Source organism: Oncorhynchus mykiss, chromosome 2, assembly GCF_057628025.1.
Source record: "Oncorhynchus mykiss isolate SJ-2025 chromosome 2, ASM5762802v1, whole genome shotgun sequence".
Taxonomy (NCBI): domain Eukaryota; kingdom Metazoa; phylum Chordata; class Actinopteri; order Salmoniformes; family Salmonidae; genus Oncorhynchus; species Oncorhynchus mykiss.
In genome coordinates, this window is record NC_143023.1 from 94,627,889 (window position 1) to 94,646,845 (window position 18,957).

Sequence of the window (18,957 nt, forward strand, 5' to 3'; positions counted from 1 at the left end):
CTCTTGTGGCATGTCTTGTGGGGTATGCATAGGTGTCCGAGCTGTGTGCCAGTAGTTTAGACAGACAGCTCGGTGCATTCACCATGTCATAAATAAAAGTAGTGATGAAGTCAATCTCTCCTCCACTTTCAGCCAGGAGAGATTGACATGCATATTATTAATATTAGCTCTCTGACTACATCCAAGGGCCAGCCGTGCTGCCCTGTTCTGAGCCAATTGCAATTTCCTAAGTCCTTTTTTATGGCACCTGACCACATGACTGAACAGTAGTCAAGGTGGACAAAACAGGGCCTGTAGGACCTGCCTTGTTGATAGTGTTGTTAAGAAGGCAGAGCATCGCTTTATTATAGACAGACTTCTCCCCATCTTATCTACTACTGCATCAATATGTTTTGACCATAACAGTTTACAATCTAGTGTTACTCCAAGCAGTTTAGTAATCTCAACTTGCTCAATTTCCACATTATTCATTACAAGATTTAGTTGAGGTTTAGGGTTAGTGAGTGTTTTGTTTCAAATACAATGCGGCAGGGTAGCCTAGTGGTTAGACTGTTGGACTAGTAACTGGAAGGTTGTAAGTTCAAACCGCCGAGCTGACAAGGTACAAATATGTCGTTCTGTCCCTGAACAGGCAGTTAACCCACTGTTCCTAGGCCGTCATTGAAAATAAGAATTTGTTCTTAACTGACTAGCCTAGTTAAATAAAGGTCAAATAAATTTTAGTTTTAGAAATATTTAGGGCAAACTTATTCCTTGCCACCCACTCTGTAACTAACTGCAGCTCTTTGTTGAGTGTTGCAGTCATTTCAGTCGCTGTATTAGCTGATGTGTAGTGTTGAGTCATCCACATACATAGAAACTCTGGCTTTACTCAAAGTCAGTGGCATGTCGTTAGTAAAAATTGAAAAAAGCAAGGGGCCTAAACAGCTACCCTGGGGAATTCCTGATTCTAACTGGATTATATTTGATAGGCTTCCATTAAAGAACACCCTCTGCTAGACAAGTAACTCTTTATCCACATTATAGCAGGGGGTGTAAAGCCATAACACATAACTTTTTCCAGCAGCAGGCTATAATCAATAATGTCAAAAGCTGCATTGAAGTCTAACAAGACAGCCCCCACAATAATTTTATCATCAATTTCTCTCAGCCAATCATCAGTCAGTTGTGTAAGTGATGTTCTTGTTGAGTGTCCTTCCCTATAAGCGTGCTGAAATTCTGTTGTCATTTGTTTACTGTAAAATAGGATTGTCTGGTCAAACACCATTTTTTTCCAGAAGTTTACTAAGGGTTGGTAACAGGCTGATTGGTCGGCTATTTGAGCCAGTAAAGGGGGGTTTACTATTTTTGGGTAGCAGAATGACTTTAGCTTCCCTCCAGGCCTGAGGGCACACGCTCTCTAGAAGGCTTAAATTGAAGATGTGGCAAATAGGAGTCGCAATATCGTCTACTATTATCCTCAGTAATTTTCCATCTAGATTGTCAGACCCTAGTGACTTGTCATCGTTGATAGACAACAATAATACATTTTTTCGCCTCTTCCACACTGACTTTACGGAATTCAAAAGTACAATTCTGGTCTTTCATAATTTGGTCTGATATACTTGGATGTGTAGTGTCAGCGTTTGTTGCTGGCATGTCATCCCTAAGTTTGCTTATTTTGCCAATGAAAAAGTAATTCAAGTAGTTTGCAATATCAGTGGGCTTTGTGATGAATGAGCCATCTGATTCAATAAATAAAGGAGCCGAGTTGGCTTTTTTCCCATAAAATTTCATTTAAGGTGTCCCAAAGCTTTTTACTATCATTCTTTAAATAATTTATCTTTGTTTCATAGTGTAATTTCTTTAAATTTGTATTTAGTTTAGTCACATGATTTCTTAATTTGCAGTTATGTTTGCCAATCAGTTGGGCATCCAGACATAATTGGCATAAAATTTGCCTCATCCCTCTCAACCATACCATTTTTTAATTCCTCATCAATCCAATGGGATTTAACAGTTTTTACAGTCATTTTATTAATGGGTGCAGCTTATTAGTAACTGGAATAAGTGATTTCATAAAAGCGTCAAGTGCAGCGTCTGGTTGCTCCTCATTACACACCACAGACCAGCAAATATTATTTACATCATCAACATAAGAATTATTACAACACTTCTTGTATTACCTCTTATACACTATATTAGGCCCATCCTATGGAACTTTGATTTTCATAGATATGGCTATTATATTGTGATCACTACATCCTATAGATTTGGATACTGCTTTGAAGCAAATATCTGCAGCGTTAGTAAAAATGTGATCAATACATGTTGATGATTTAATTCCTGTGCTGTTTGTAACTAACCTGGTCCAGGTAACTAACCTGATCCAGGTTGCAGGCACTGGTTACAGTTTGAAGTTTTTTTCCTGAGTGGGCAGCTTGATGAAAGCCAGTCAATATTTAAATCACCCAGAAAATATACTTCTCTGATGATATCACATACATTATCAAGTATTTCACACATATTATCCAGATACTGACTGTTAGCACTTCGTGGTCTATATGACCTTCCCACAAGAATGGGCTTTAAGTGAGGCAGATGAACCTGTAGCCATATTACTTCAACAGTATTTAACATTAGATAGTCTCTAAGCTTTACAGGAATGTGGTTCTGAATATAGACCACAACACTGCCTCTGTTGGCATTTCTGTCTTTTCTGTAGATGTTATAACCATGTATTGCTACCACTGTATAATCAAAGCTATTATCTAAGTGAGTTTCAGAGATAGTCCGAATATGAATGTCATCTGTTACAAGCAAGTTATTGACTTCATGGGCCTTGTTTCTAAGGCTACATATGTTAATATGGGATATTTTTAGCACTTTTCTGGGTTGTTTGATTGACAAGCTTCCCAGTAAAGCATTAAAAACAATGGTAGACTTACTCATGTTATTTACATTGGAGCTGATAGTGCAGGGTGAGCTGCATAAAGTGGTCTTCCTACTATTGCACACCACCTCAGTGCCAACAGTGTAACTCTGGTTTATAGGCTCATGATTACTGCTTACAATAGCTGTAGGATAAACAGATGTATTCGGTGCAATTAGGCGTACATAAATTAAATGACTTACATTGTGTTTGCCAATGCCCCTAAGATCATGTACATTTGATGCAGCATTATGACGACTCATTGTCACAATGGTAGGGATTAACTGAGATGGTCTCGGATCACTTATTGCAGTGTTTCAATGCAGCCTTGAAATGCGTGGACAGAGTCCAGGAGCCAAGATCACTTGGATGGACAAGTCATTCCTGTAGAGTATCTTCTGTTTCCAGAAGGAATCAATAAAAGTGACTCCAGCAGAGCTGCAGTAGTCTTTTAGCCAGATCTGTAATGCCACCAGTCTACTGAATATTTCACACCCGCGGCCCAATGATGGTACTGGACCGAAATGATTGGCCATTTTTTGGAGTCTTTTAATGCTAAAATTAGTTATTTAAAATCCATTTTCAGATGTTCCGAGCTAGCCCTCCTGATGTCCTTTGACCCCACATGGACTACGACAGTGTCAGCTCCCGGCATCTGTGGTAGAACAGTCGGAAGCAGCCTTGGGGACCGAGATGTTGGTGATTGTTGGTGATGTTGAATGGGCCGGTCTCTCAGGCAGCCTCACGGCCTGGTGAGGCTAGGTGCTACGAGGATCTGAACCCGAGGTAGAAGCCACCGGAGAGGTAGACTAAGCCGAGGATGAAGACGCAGGTACCCCTGGATCCGATCTTGATTGGGAAGCCACCACGGACGAAGGCGCCAGAACCTCTGGATCCAGGTCGGCAAAGCTGTTTCTGGTCTGTGTCAGTTCCGCAGAGTGAAGGAAAAGCAGCCAACGAGTGCTCAGCATTTGTGGGAACTCCTTCAAGACTGTTGGAAAAGCATTCCAGGTTAAGCTGGTTGAGAGAATGCCAAGTGTGTGCAAAGCTGTCATCAAATCTAAAATATATTTTGATTTGTTGAACACCTTTTTGGTTACTACATGATTCCATATGTGTTATTTCATAGTTTTGATGTCTTCACTATTATTCTACAATGTAGAAAATTGTAAAAATAAAGAAAAGCCCTTGTGGATAAAGTTTGGCATGACACAATTTCACGTGTACAACATCTAAAGACCTGCATCATGATACAGAGAGCTTTTCAGTCTGAAAAAAATATGTATTTGGGTGTTTTTGGAGCCTTTGTTAATTATTTTTGGATGCCCTGTATCTCCTGAATGAGGCCCAGGAAGTAAATTTCTGTTGGGGCAAGTTTCTCAAAAACAAATTAAAAGATGTGTCTGAAACCTTCTATAGCATGCAATTTACATCAGAAATACTGATCAGATCCCTAAATTGTGAAAAGTGTCTTTAAATCTGATGTCACCAAGCAGGCACCAACTCACTTCAACATAAACATAAACATAAATACATTAATATGGAAAAATACCACCACAAACTCTCTCTCTCTCACACACACACAGAGAGAGACACACACGTGTGATCAACAATAGGATATACATAAGGTTACCCTTGAAAGTTGAGAAGGGCCTGATGCAAAGTGCACATTGGATTAATGTGATACAGATGTCAAAATAATGACTTACTATCGCATAATTATTACTTAGTATATTATTATTATGAGTTACTATTTTATAATTATGACTTATTATCTCATAACTCGTAGTCAGATATTTTTTGTGGGGGTGGCGGGAATGGGCTTCCATAAATGCGTCCACTAGCGGTAGGCGAGTGAAGAAATGAAAGCGAAGCAGTCTCGAAATGGATGCAGGTAGTTATAGCTAAGTTTCTGTTTCTTTTTTGGAAGCAATACTTCACTTTTAGTTAGGATTACATTGTTTGGTCATTATATATAAGATATATGTAAAACATATCTGAGCAGAAACTCAGAAAAAAAACACTAAATATCGAAATGTGTTCTAATGGCGAAGTTTTTCCTTGTGCTCTTTCTTACTTCCTGGTTGCAACATATTTTTCCTCAGCCTACCAAACTCACTGACAATGTTGACATTTGATTTTGGCACGAAGATCGCGCCAAATCGCTCATATGGATTGGCAACATTTTCCTTGGATTAGAGAAATTAAGTGTCGAAATGTCCATGGAAGACAGAGGTGGTCTGCAAAAGCCCAGAGAAATAGAGACAAACTGATTTAATACATTTCCAACCATGGAAAGCGATAATGGTGCCGTGAGAGAAGGTGACGTCGAGTTTTGTTTTTTTTGGGTCTATCACAATGTTCTATCACTTTTCTATTATGGTTACTATTCATAATTTAACATTTTAACAACTCGACAATATTGGTTTTAGTCGTACATCATTAGTTTTAGTTTAGCCTAAAGGATTACAGTATTTACCGTTTGAAGTATTTTTATCAAGTGCGCATACTGGTCGAAAGAAGTTGACTGCCATTAGCAGCGAGAATCATGTGTTCACATGGGCGAGACATTTCTTTGTTGTTGCATACATCTTTTTATATTGTTTTTTTTAAACAGTATGTTCACCAATGTTAGACCTACCTCAAAATATATATGTAGAATACAATCAATAAGGTTGTTGAAAATGCAAGACACCTAGTATATAATTAAATAGAATGGTATAAAAAAAATACAATAATTGAAATTATCAATGTGTTATTTATAAATGCAATATGCATAGAATAGAATATATCAGTATGGTAGTTATAAATACAAGATGCATTTAATAGAAGATAAAATGCATGGCACCTTTTGGTAAAAACAGAACAAGTTTGCAACTCCACAGTAGTCACTTTTTAACCTTGTTCCTGTTGCAACCTCCAGGTGTGTTGGTACCTGTGCTACCAGGTTCGAAAAACTTCGACAACAGCATTCGGCCTCCACTGCAAAACTCGTACATGTACAAGGAGTCTAAGCAGTCTTTCAGATACAACTCTGCTTTCTTGATAAACAATGCTACTCTGCAGGAACGGGTCAGTATTTCACTACAGTACATGGTAAAATTGGCCAACCCTGGCTTACTCCTTGGTGTACTGTACCCCGGCCCTGACTCTGCCCATAGAGTCCAGTTTATAGTATCTGTGCAATACTTAGTACAGGATAGTAAATGTACTATTTCATGATAATATCTGTGTAATACTTGATAGTACATGTTAGTATATGTACTGTTACATATCTGTGTAATACTTGATAGTATATTTGTGTATTACTTAAGTCATTTTGTGCTGCCCCTTCATTCATTAAGTACATATTTACAACATAAAATAATTTAACTTAATATCAGTATTTCAATGTTTTACTCTTATTATTATCTATCCTGGTGCCTAGTCATTTTACCCCTACCTATATCTACCTCAATACCTTGTACCCCTGCACATTGATCTGGCCCTGCTACTCCCTGTATATAGCTCCACATTGATCTGGTCCTGTTACTCCCTGTATATAGCTCCACATTGATCTGATCCTGTTACTCCCTGTATATAGCTCCACATTGATCTGGTCCTGCTACTCCCTGTATATTGCTCCACATTGATCTGGTACTCCCTGTATATAGCTCCACATTGATCTGGTCCTGCTACTCCCAGTATATTGCTCCACAATGTATCTGGTACTTTCTGTATATAGCTCCACATTGATCTGGTCCTGCTACTCCCTGTATATTGCTCCACATTGATCTGGTACTCCCTGTATATAGCTCCACATTGATCTGGTCCTGCTACTCCCAGTATATTGCTCCACAATGTATCTGGTACTTTCTGTATATAGCTCCACATTGATCTGGTACTTCCTGTATATAGCTCCACAATTGATCTGGTACTTTCTGTATATTGCTCCACAATTGATCTGGCACTTCCTGTATATAGATCCACAATTGATCTGGTACTTCCTGTATATAGCTCCACATTGATCTGGTACTTCCTGTATATAGATCCACATTGATCTGGTACTTCCTGTATATAGCTCCACATTGATCTGGTACTTCCTGTATATAGATCCACAATTGATCTGGTACTTCCTGTATATAGTTCCACAATTGATCTGGTACTTCCTGTATATAGCTCCACAATTGATCTGGTACTTCCTGTATCTAGCTCCACATTGATCTGGTACTTCCTGTATATAGCTCCACATTGATCTGGTACTTCCTGTATATAGATCCACATTGATATGGTACTTCCTGTATATAGCGCCACATTGATCTGGTACTTCCTGTATATAGATCCACATTGATATGGTACTTCCTGTATATAGCTCCACATTGATCTGGTACTTCCTGTATATAGATCCACATTGATATGGTACTTCCTGTATATAGTTCCACATTGATCTGGTACTTCCTGTATATAGATCCACATTGATCTGGTACTTCCTGTATATAGATCCACATTGATATGGTACTTCCGGTATATAGCTCCACAATTGATATGGTACTTCCGGTATATAGCTCCACAATTGATCTGGTACTTCCTGTATATAGATCCACATTGATCTGGTACTTCCTGTATATAGATCCATCTTGTGTATTTTGTTCCTCTATTTTAATTTGTGTTATCAGTTTTAATTTTTCTTATTTTTTAAATCTGCATTGTTGGGAAAGGGCTCGTAAGTAAGCATTTCACATTAAAGTTTACACTTGTTTTATGTAACAAATACAATTTTTATTATATTTGAGAGGCTAAACTATTGCTTGTTGTTTGACAGTATGAGGCTTTCCGAACAAAGAGGAGAGACATGGGATACACAGAGGAAGAAATGGAGGAGTCCTATGGCTTCTTGCTGTTTGACGACGAAAATAAGGTAGCAAAATAAACATTTCAATGTGTATCTCACAATAATGTTTATAGTCATTCATACATCTCTATTTCTGTAGAAAACGTAAAGTCACACACACACAATGTATTCTCCCTCAAAAAAATGTTTTATGGAGAAACCCTTATCTAACTTTGTGTCATAGAAAACGACCTCAAAACATTGTAATCAAGTTACCAATCGCTAATAATCAATATTCTTCTATTTTTAAGGCAAATAGAGTGGGAGAAACTGGTGTTGTCCCTGGACACAGCACATGTACCACACTTGGAGATCCTTCGAAGGGTAAATGATCAGAGCCATATTGTGTAAATAACAAGATATCAGACAAGACGCCGGGGTTTTGAGTTCCACAGCACGGGAGTTAAATACACTAGGACAATAACGCCTCGATTAAAAACAAGAACAACCTGTCTTGGGTTAAGGAAATATGAGAAAAACTGGTTTGATCCATTTCTACTGAAACCTTTTTCATATTACCGAACAAGGCCTCATCTAAACAATGGAGCATTTAGACGCTTTTACATGTTAAATATAGAGGCAACTCACACACTACATGACACGGAGTAGTCTCTAGAACGAACCTAAACCAATTCCATTTGAGTGTGGACTATATGGCTAAAGACATGTCAAAACGTAAGTAGTGAGATTTAAATAAGTTGTCTTACTAGGATAATGGTGTACTGTTTCAGGTGTTCGGTTTCAGTACATGTTTGGTCCATTGTCCTTCTGCTTTTGAAAATGAAACTGCCTTACGTACATGATAGTGGAAAGAGAAAGTGGAAGGAGAGACCAGTAGTGTTTGCTAGGACCAGATATTTAACATTAGTCTATACGTAGGGGCCTGCAGTAAAAATGTTTGAATGATGTAGAAATGAGATTTTACCTCATTGGAATGAAAGTGAGGAATGAGGGAGGAGTCTACTTTATCGACAGAATATTATGTTATGAGAGTTTAGCTCTGAACATACATACAATGAAACTCTGGTAAATATCTTTCTTTGTTTGAAGTTAGAATTCCTTAATAGAAATCTCCATTACTTCAGGTTACATAGTGAGCCAAGCTGTGTTCGGTTGCAGGCCCTAGTAGAAAAGGGGGAGAGTGGTGGAAGATTATCTACAGTTGGACAAAGTCTGCTAGTTTTTTTTTTATCTACTAGGCTCAGATTGCGATAACTGCCATAGTTATGGAGGAAGGAAACAGTGGTCAAAGTCTAGTGTTCTGTTTCATCATGTTCCAAGTTTACAGTTCTAGATGTTTATGAGATCACCATAGAAGCTCTGTAAGACATGAAGTGTTTTTTTCCCCTCTATAGCAGTAAGTATAATAGTACTTTTTGTCAGCCCTTTTCATTCACGTATTGTTTCTTCACTTGTCACCTCTTATGTCCTTCAATTTCCTGTTTTGTCACGTGTAGGTTAATCAACGTGACACAGGTTTCTTTGGTTAGATTAAATTATAAGGAAAGAGAACATCTAATCACATATCCATAGAATGTACCTTGTGTGCCACAAGACAGTGTTTGCCTGCTGTGCTAAAGCCTAGGCATTAGCTTAGGGAGCCAACAAGTTCATTATGTGCATGTGGCGCCAATTCTGCCAAACCACCTCAGTTACATTATGCAGTGTTGGAACTGTAAAACCACTAAACCTAAAAATAAAATAGTGTGAAGTTTCACAGCCTCTTCTAAATTTCTCACTTAATTGTTCTCACATAGATCTTAAACGTATGCTTACATTCAGATATACAGTACCAGTCAAAAGTTTGGACACTCCTACTCGTTCAAGGGTTTTTCTTTATTCTTACTATTTTCTACATTGTATAATAATAGTGAAGACATCAAAACTATGAAATAACAGAAATGGAATCATGTAGTAACCCCCAAAAAAGTGTTAAACAGATAAAAATATATTTTATATTTGAGATTCTTCAAAGTGGAACACTCACCACCCCGTGTTCTTGTTGTTTTGGTTTTATCAGAAAGAGGAGGGGGGATACTGGAACAGTCACCACCCCATGTTCTTGCTGTTTTGGTTTTATCAGAAAGAGGAGGGGGGATACTGGAACACTCACCACCCCATGTTCTTGCTGTTTTGGTTTTATCAGAAAGGGGGGGGGATACTGGAACACTCACCACCCCATGTTCTTGCTGTTTTGGTTTTATCAGAAAGAGGAGGGGGGATACTGGAACACTCACCACCCCATGTTCTTGCTGTTTTGGTTTTATCAGAAAGAGGAGGGGGGATACTGGAACACTCACCACCCCATGTTCTTGCTGTTTTGGTTTTATCAGAAAGAGGGGGGGGGGGGATACTGGAACACTCACCACCCCACGTTCTTGCTGTGGAAACAAACTTGTCAATGTTGTGAATGTTCTTGTTTAACTCAGGTGTGTACGTGTCCAAGTACTCGGACTGCCTGGACTTAAACCGCTGGTACCACGGGAAGTCTGGGTACATCGCCATCATCAGGCTCACCAAGGTATTTACACAGTAGCAGGGCAATAAAGGTGCTGACTAGAGGGAGTACAGCTACGACCGGAAGTACCTTTTTGTAGCAGGTTATGAGAGCATTTTAAACCGTTACCCTTTTCCCAACCTTAACCTAAATCTCCTAACCTGCAACGTTAATTATCGTAACCTACTGCGTAAGTTCTCCTAACCTGCTACAAAAAAACAAAAAAAAACACTTCCGGTCGTAGCTGTACTCCCTCTAGTCAGAACCGGCCACCGGGTCATAATGTTGGGTAACCTCACAGTTGGGTAACCTCCTTTCCCCCAAAGGTTTCTCTTGAGGTTTCTGCCTCCTGGCCACTGTGCGTCTGCTTCTGTTTGGGGTCTGGGCCCGGGTTACTGTAAAGCAATTTGGGACGACTGCTGATTAATATATTTGGGACGACTGCTTTATAAATATATTTGATTGATTAGTTGAAAGGGCCTGCAATTTAATTCTCTCTCTTTTTGTGGGGTTCTTACAGGGCAGGGTCAGAGAGGTGACTGAGAACTACACAGTAAACTACACCTCTCCCTCTAATGGGTTTGACTGTCATGTATCAGAGCAGCTCAGTTCTGTGTCAGCCAACACCAGCTCCTTCCTGGCCTTCGAGAGAACACAGGTGAGACTCCTCCCTCCTTCCACCATCATCCCTCCCTCTCACATGGTGTGTTATGTTGCCTTCAATTATCAAATATGCACTCAGTGTGTCAGAGCAATAAAACAAAAATGTTATTTAGTAAACTACCTCTAACGAAAACATTTAATGATGTATTATTCGTCTTTTTGCCACAGGCATTTAGCAAAGTTTATGAAATACACCTGCAGATACAGTAGTGATAAATACAACACAATAGCAAAGCTGACGAGATTTGTGTTGGTCTTTGCAGTACTACATGTATGAGCTGCCTGTTGGAGGGGCAGTCCAGCCTCCCAGCCATGTCTGCCCATTCGCTGTCGTGGCTTTCTCCTATTGGGATACCAAGACACCCGCATCAGAAGACAAGGAGAAAAGGTACACCTCCCTCTTTCCCCTCGTGGGGTTTGTCACAAACGACATTATGCTCACTAGAAAATATTAGTTGAAAAAAGGAATTGAACTGTTATCGTGATTTAATAAAATAAAAATGTCTCCCTGTCTTTTTAGTGAGGAAGAAAAAACAGGTGAGCAATGAACTGATGGCTACTTATCAATGTGTCTTTGTCTAGTGTGTTATCCAAATGAATTTGACTTTTTGTGTGTATTGTAACACTACACTGCTTTTGGATAATGTTATGATAATGGTAATGGAATGCGATTACAGTCTTTCACTACTATCCGTGGAGGGGCCAGCTCCAAATCAGCTCTCAGATCTACCATGTGGGTCTGAAGTCCAGCACAGGACCCCTAATCCCAGCTAAACTGTAAGTTCAATGCAACCCTGTGAAGGTGTACTGTCTCTCCCTATGATATGACTTTAAAAAAATATCTTCTAAATCTATCTCCAATTGACTTGATGTGGGTCGTGTTCAGTAGGGCACACCATTGGAAAAACGCAACGGGAAAATCTAAAAGCACATTTCAAGTACCTCCCCATTTTATTCTGTTTTCATGTGGTAACATAACTTGAGAATGTCACATGAATCACACTTCCTTCCTTTTGGTTGATTGCAGTCCAACAATGATGTCAGTTGACGGAGCAATTCAAATGTCAGATCTGAGGCAGAAATTACCGAAGGCTATATTTGAAACCTGTTTCTCCGGTGAAGGTACAGTCATGTTTAAAATTAAACCTCTTAAGGATCCGCCCCTTTTTTCAATTTTTACTTATAATGACATACCCAAATCTAACTGCCTGTAGCTCAGGCCCTGAAGCAAGGATATGCATATTCTTGATACCATTTGAAAGGAAACACTTTGCAGTTTGTGGAAATGTGAATGGAGAATATAATACGATAGATCTGTAATACAAAGAATGAAGCAACCGTTCTTTTGTATTTTTTGTACCATCATCTTTGAAATGCAAGAGAAAGACCATAATGTATTATTCCAGCCCAGGTGCAATTTCGATTTTGGCCACTAGATGGCAGCAGTATATGTGCAAAGTTTCATACTGATCCAATGAACCATTGTATTTCTTTTCAAAATTTTGTATCAAGACTGCCCAAATGTGCCTAATTTGTTTATTAATAACTTTTCATGTTCAAAATTGTGCACTCTCCTCGAACAATAGCATGATATTATTTCACTGTAATAGCTACTGTAAATTGCAGTGCAGTTAGATTAACAAGAATTTAAGCTTTCTGCCAATATCAGATATGTCTATGTCCTGGGAAATTTTCTTGTTACTTACAATCTCATGCTAATCGCATTAGCTCAACCGTCCCGTGGAAGGGACACCGATCCCGAATAAGTTTTGTAAATGTACTCAAAAGGGGGTTTCATTTTGATAGCATTTTGTTTGAGCAGTGTCACCACAAGCAAAACCTTCTCAGGAAATGTTTAGGTGTTGCTTATCTGAATAAAGATGAAACTGTTTATCTATTCAGCTTTGATAACAGAATTTATTGAGTGTGTATGGCTCAGTGGTAGAGCATGACGCTTGCAACGTCAGGATTATGAGTTTGATTCCCGGGGCCACCCATACATGAAATGTATGCATGCATGACTGTAAGTCACTTTGGATAAAAGCTTCTGCTAAATGGCATATTATATTAGCTTTACACAGATTTATTTTTTGTTTTTTACCATGGAATGTCTAAATTATCACCTTTTTTCTTTATTTTGTATTTTCTTGTAATAATTAACTTTGCACACTAGGAGTACTTTATTATATTGAGTTGTACTGTTTTTCAGTGTCTCTGGAAGGAATGGCTTGCAGTCTGTATGAGCTTTCACCCAGTGAGGCTGAAGACACCTCTCTCTCTCAGCTCACACAGGGCCTCAAGGAGAAAGACCTGGTGAGCTTTCATTGTTTTTAAATTTGGCTCAAGGACTATTGAAAGAACGGAATGCAGTATGTTGTTGCCTTGTCAGACTTTGATTCAAATGAATTATATTTTTGTTACTAACAGGCCCTCACAATACAACTGAATGATAATGGTTTTCTTATACTGTTACATTCATCTCACTTCCTCACATATGAAGGTAAGACAGAACCTGTATACACAACATACTGTATTTCGATATTGTAGATAGATATTTAGCTTCTAACATGACATTATAATTGTATATTTCCAGATACTGGGTCCAGTAAGCCAGAGGTATTGCAGGGGATGTTTGTGTTTCCAGACTCCAGAGCTATACATAGAGGTGTGTGTGTGTGTGTGTGGCCAACTTTAATTTGTGAACACTTATGCCCTTGTATACAGTAGTGATTTTTATCTAATCTTTTGTAATGTATCTTTATGTAATGCCATTTAATTTTTTTTTTTTTTTACCACAGACACCAAGGTCTGCTGGAAGAAGCCCTTCCTCTCACCAGAGTGCCTCCAGGTGGTGCCTGCACTGAACTACGCAGAGACAGAGGTGGAAAAGTGCCTCCCTTCACCAAGCGGGGAGCTACGTGGTTTACTAGAGCAGCATATCCAGAGCTACGCTTCCCTCATCCATCCTGGGCTTACCATCAGTCCATCCAGGGAGGCCAGCATCTTCCCAGATCAGTTTGATGTTCCCGATGCCCTCAAATACCTATACTCCGCCCCCAAGTGGACTGAGATGGGATGGAAACGTCTCAAATCATATTTCCACCAGCCGGGCTCCTTTGAGCTGTCGGTGTCCAGAGCCACGGAGCTTCTGGTGGCAGGGCGAGAGGAGCGAGGAGATGAGCCGGATGATGATGTCTACTACTGTCTGTCATCTCCAGAGGGGTCCCCCATGAGTCCTGCTAGTCTGGGTGGCCCAGAGGAGCAGCAGTCAGGGGGAAAGTCCCCAGGAAACACAGCTGACACAGCAGCAGACTTTAGTAAAGCACTTGCAGTGTCAATGGAGGACTTTGAGAAACCTGGTAAGACTATGGAAGACATTAATGCGCCAGACAAAGCAGTAAAGGAAGGGAATAACTTGCTTTTGAAGGAAGTGCGAGAAAGGTTGCCCTCTGATCTTAGCAAGCCTCTAATCCCTGCGGAGGATTTTGCGAAACCTGGTTTGAACAAGGCACCAAGTAAAGCACCAGGGACAACTTTGCCTCCAAAAGAGGTGCAGGAGGAGCTCACCTCTGATCTTTCTCAGCCTCCTGTGTCGGCAGATGACTCTGAAAAACCTGGGAAGACCAAGGCTGACTGTAATGCACCAGGGGTAAGAACAGAGGATGAAGGGACAAGTTTGATCCCAGAGGAGGTTGAAGTTGATGAACAAGAAAAGGTGCATTCTGATCTTTTAGAGCCTGTAGTCTCTGCAGAGGACTCGAGGAAACCGGCCCTGGCAGCATTGGGCAAGGCAGACTGCAACGCACCAGAGGTAGGAGTAGCGAAGGAAGAGACTAACTTGTACCTGAAGGAAGTGCAAAAGAATATGCCCTCTGGTGTTTCACAGCCTCCAGTCTCTGCAGAGGTCTTGAGGAAACCTAGTCCGGCCCTGGCGACCAAGCCCAACAGCAAGGCACCAGAGGCAGGCGTAGAGGATAATATGAAAACTTTGCCTCAGAAGGAGGTACAAGAGGAGGTTCCCTCTGATCTTTCCCAGCTTGCAGTGTCGGCAAAGGCTTTTGGGATAGCCAGTATGAGAGTGATGAAAAAGGCTACAGAGGTGACAGAGGTTTCAACCTCACCTGCATCAGGTAACCTCCCAACAGTGTTAGTCATCACTGCCACTGAAAGAACTGCAACCGTTTTACCTCACATTGAGTCCACCACAAATAACTCCTCCAGTTTACCTTGCGCCAAATTACAGGATAAGGGCGGGAGTGCTCTCAATGGACAACGTGGCAAGGCCAATCAGCCTTCAAAACCCACAGAGGTCAGTCATTCCTCTATATCTGATTGGAGGAAACGGCCAAGGAAACGTCATAGATTTAGCGGATTGTGTAAAAGGATCTTGAGGTCTACAGTGGCTGACTTTGAAGAGAAAGAAAAAGAGGACATGGAAAGTATGGATTCAAGTGAAGTCTACCTATTGAAAAAGAGGAAGGAACGGATGGATTTAATTAAAGTTAACCCATTGCAAAAGGAGGAAAGGATGGATGTAACCCAAGTTCGCCCATTGAAAATGCCAAGAGAACTGATGAATTTGATCCAAGATCCCCCATTGAAAAAGAAGGAAAAGATGGATGTAACCCAAGTTCGCCCATTGAAAATGCCAAGAGAACTGATGAATTTGATCCAAGATCCCCCATTGAAAAAGAAGGAAAAGATGGATGTGACCCAAGTTCACCCATTGAAAATGCCAAGAGAATTGATGAATTTGATCCAAGATCCCCCATTGAAAAAGAAGGAAAAGATGGATGTGACCCAAGTTCACCCATTGAAAATGCCAAGAGAATTGATGAATTTGATCCAAGATCCCCCATTGAAAATGAAAAACAAGGATTTAATCCACTATCACCCATTGAGAAATAAAGAAAGTATGGATTTGATTCATGACGACCATCCTTTGAAAAAGAAGACCGAACGATGGGACTTGAAGGCAATCATCTCCGAATGTGGTAGAATTTTTGTCCCTCACGGTTCAGAAGTTATCGCCAAAGATATAGAATCTTTGAAAGTTAAGGGGAAAGTGTTAGATCACAAACAATGTGCTGACGAGATGATGGTTGAAGCTTGTATCAAAGTCCCCCAACCCATAGAAACAGGAGATGGACCTGACCTAGAGTTGAACAAGTCAGATGAGAACAAAGATTTTCCCATAGGGATGTTAGACAGTGAAGACAGTCTGCATGAGGTCAAAATGGCTGATGTAGGCAAGATGGCCTCTCTGAATCCCTCAGAACTGCTCCTGAACAAAGACACGGATTCTCCTTCCTCAGGAAAACACAAAAAGAAGCGTCAATATGTCGCAATATCCCTCAGTCAACTAAAGACAGTCCTTTCAAGAGGGGGAAAGAGGAATAAACCCATCAATCCTGCTCCAGAAGATCAAACATCACCCGTGAACAAGAAAAGCAAGGCTGATACTCCTGGCATGGATGAAGTGGAAAATGTTAATATCAACAAAGCCAACCCGGACAGAACCACAGGTGCTGTTGAAGTTGCAAAGGAACAGACATTTGGCCTAGACCCAAAGTTTGCACTAGCATTAGGCTTGACTCCTACGGAGTTGAATAATGATGCACACAAATCTCCAGAGAAAAGTGATATTCCATTAAAGAAAGACATTCAGAGCAGACTGGACCTGGTCCCACCTCAAGCCACATCTGACCAAACGTCTGAGGCTTTGCCCAGCTCACCTTCAACAACAATCATCTTGGCGAGTCAGAGGAGACCATTCAAAAAGAAACACGAGCACGCAGACTCCATTAGGAAAAAATGTAAGTTCCTTTTGGGGAAGTTCGTGGTTGTTGTGAACTTCACATGTCATGAAAATAACAGAACATGCAGATGGATTTTATTTTGTTCTCATTCAACCAAATGCTAAATTAGATAGCAATGTTCTTCATCATTGACTTGTGATTACAGTTAAATATATGCGCTGAAATGTTGAAATATGCCCGAAATAATCAGGTTGTCTTGAATTCCTGACGATTCCGTTTCTATATTTCCTTCTTCATCTGAACTGCAAAGCGGCATTCTGAAGTAACGTGCTAATGGCCTCTTGCTTGCCTGGTCCCAGATCAGTTTGTGCCATCCCCTATGGTCATTGTAACGCAGGTGGCAAGACAGCACAAACAGATCTGGGACCTCTTGCTGGCGCCTCTGACTCATCTTGCTGTGTGTTGATTGGCTAGCTCCCCTATCGCTGCGGTCCCCCTGTTGAACATAACGTTGCATCTATTACAGATCGTGTTAAAATTAGGTTCAGTGGGTTGGCGAGGATATTTCTTACTATTGCAAGAAAAACATTATCATCTTCAAAAAAGTAAAAAAAATAAAATAAAGATCTTTACTAAACAATTTGCATGCAGGGGGACTGCTTTACAGCCATGTAGGTATTGATCATCACCATGCGCTCCTTTGTGTCTTTTGTTTCTACAGGGTGGTTGCATTATCGCTCACCAGCTGCTTTAGAAAGGGAGACAGTAGCTATATCCTCCCAACTAGTGACACTTGACCCGGATGTCAGCCGTGTTGTCAGTAGGGGTAGGCCCTGCGAAGGTGCCAGCGCTGTATCGTGCCCACCTGCAGAGTCTCTGACCCTATTGGCCGATTTGGCTCGCAGTACCAGTAATGACAAGGTACTGGAACAACAGTCAGACCCAAAGGCTCTTGAGAAACAAGATGACCACCCAAGTTTGGTGATAAGTGACAACAGTGTCAAAGATGGCATCTCTCCTCATGATCCAGATGGTGAGCCAGAGTTTGTCCTTCCTGCTCTGCTGAAGCACCCTTCTGCTGCTAGGCTTAAACTCCCCCCTCAGTCTCCGTCACCCAAGGGGCTGGTGGTGGGGAGTGGGGAGCGGGTTGTGTTAGTCTCACAAGAGCATTCATACTCACTGCCGCCATCCTCTCTACTATTGGGTTTGTCAGGTTCAATCGTTCAAGTCCCCATTTCGGAGGGACTTCAGCAGCATCGCAAGGATATCTTTGCTGACGGAACTCAAACACTACAGGCCTTCCTGTATCAGCAGAAGGACCAGAACGGGAAGGAACCGGGATTGGCTCGGGAATCCCTGAGCAGAGGAATCAGGTGCAGGCAGAAGTTCCATCGCTTCCGGCGGTTCATTGAAAAAGATGGCTCAGTTCAAGTGACAAGGCTGTGGAAGGAAAACTATAACTTTAATTCAGACAGCAAGTTTACCAACGACCCTAAGGATAAAACAGTTATTAGAGCCCTACATGGGTATGTACTTACAATCACTAACTTAAATACTATTGTCTTCAGTTTGATTAGTTATGCATACAGTAGCTAGAAGAAAGGATAACTGAAGAGTTTGCTAGAGACCAAAAGCTGATACTATATTACTCACAGTGGTCGACTAATTGTTTGACTGGAAATGCAAATTAAAACTCTGATTTTTCTCTGTCCTTTCCCTTCATCCCTCTGCACTCCCTCTCTGTACAGCCCATGGGATTTTGACATTAAGGACACAAAGGAACAGGTTCAGCTCATCATCCACATGTGGATAGGTCTTTTCTACAGCAGGTCCACTGCGAGGTTCTGCCAGGCAGACTCAAGTCTAACATGTTTGGAAAAAAAGGATTCTATAGAAGTGGCTCATGGAATGGTACCAGCCCAGGTTCCACCTGGGACCAAGACAAGTTCCCCTGCTTATATAGCCCTCTCCAGGATACCAGAACCTGACGTTTTGGACCTTAGTAAAATGGGTCAAAAAAAAGCACAACCATTAAGCCTGGAAGCTGAGGTATTGGACCTTTCAATGAAAACAACCTCAACTGTGCTAGACTCTCTAGACACAGAGTCTAAGCGGAGAATAGATTTGAAAAATCATCCATCATACCTACCAGCAACTGGCCTGCACAAGGAAACCATCTCTTGTCCAAAACAAAGTACAAGTGTTGAGTTAAAGGTTGGAAAACAAATATATGATATATTTAAACCACACATGTTTT

At 40.7% G+C, this 18,957-nt stretch overlaps 1 protein-coding gene across 5 annotated transcripts in view; it reads left to right on the forward strand.

The window, feature by feature from the left end:
* Positions 1–4,725: 4,725 nt before the first annotated feature.
* LOC110500246 (uncharacterized) overlaps positions 4,726–18,957 on the forward strand; it is a 28,103-nt gene continuing 13,871 nt past the window's right edge. The window contains exons 1-18 of one of the 5 annotated variants that reach the window (XM_090213141.1): positions 4,752–4,805; positions 5,017–5,233; positions 5,835–5,983; positions 7,713–7,808; positions 8,033–8,105; positions 10,211–10,302; positions 10,799–10,936; positions 11,205–11,329; positions 11,462–11,478; positions 11,619–11,718; positions 11,969–12,063; positions 13,151–13,254; positions 13,369–13,441; positions 13,535–13,606; positions 13,740–16,757; positions 17,422–17,733; positions 17,914–18,226; positions 18,449–18,914. In XM_090213141.1, the coding sequence (XP_090069267.1) occupies positions 5,203–5,233; positions 5,835–5,983; positions 7,713–7,808; positions 8,033–8,105; positions 10,211–10,302; positions 10,799–10,936; positions 11,205–11,329; positions 11,462–11,478; positions 11,619–11,718; positions 11,969–12,063; positions 13,151–13,254; positions 13,369–13,441; positions 13,535–13,606; positions 13,740–16,757; positions 17,422–17,733; positions 17,914–18,226; positions 18,449–18,914 (5,274 nt within the window). In that variant the 5' untranslated portion in view covers positions 4,752–4,805; positions 5,017–5,202. Of the gene's footprint in view, positions 4,806–4,983; positions 5,234–5,834; positions 5,984–7,712; positions 7,809–8,032; positions 8,106–10,210; positions 10,303–10,798; positions 10,937–11,204; positions 11,330–11,461; positions 11,479–11,618; positions 11,719–11,968; positions 12,064–13,150; positions 13,255–13,368; positions 13,442–13,534; positions 13,607–13,739; positions 16,758–17,421; positions 18,227–18,448; positions 18,915–18,957 lie in introns of those variants that run through there. The other 4 variants (XM_021577517.3, XM_090213145.1, XM_090213138.1 and 1 more) reach the window with 4 other exon arrangements.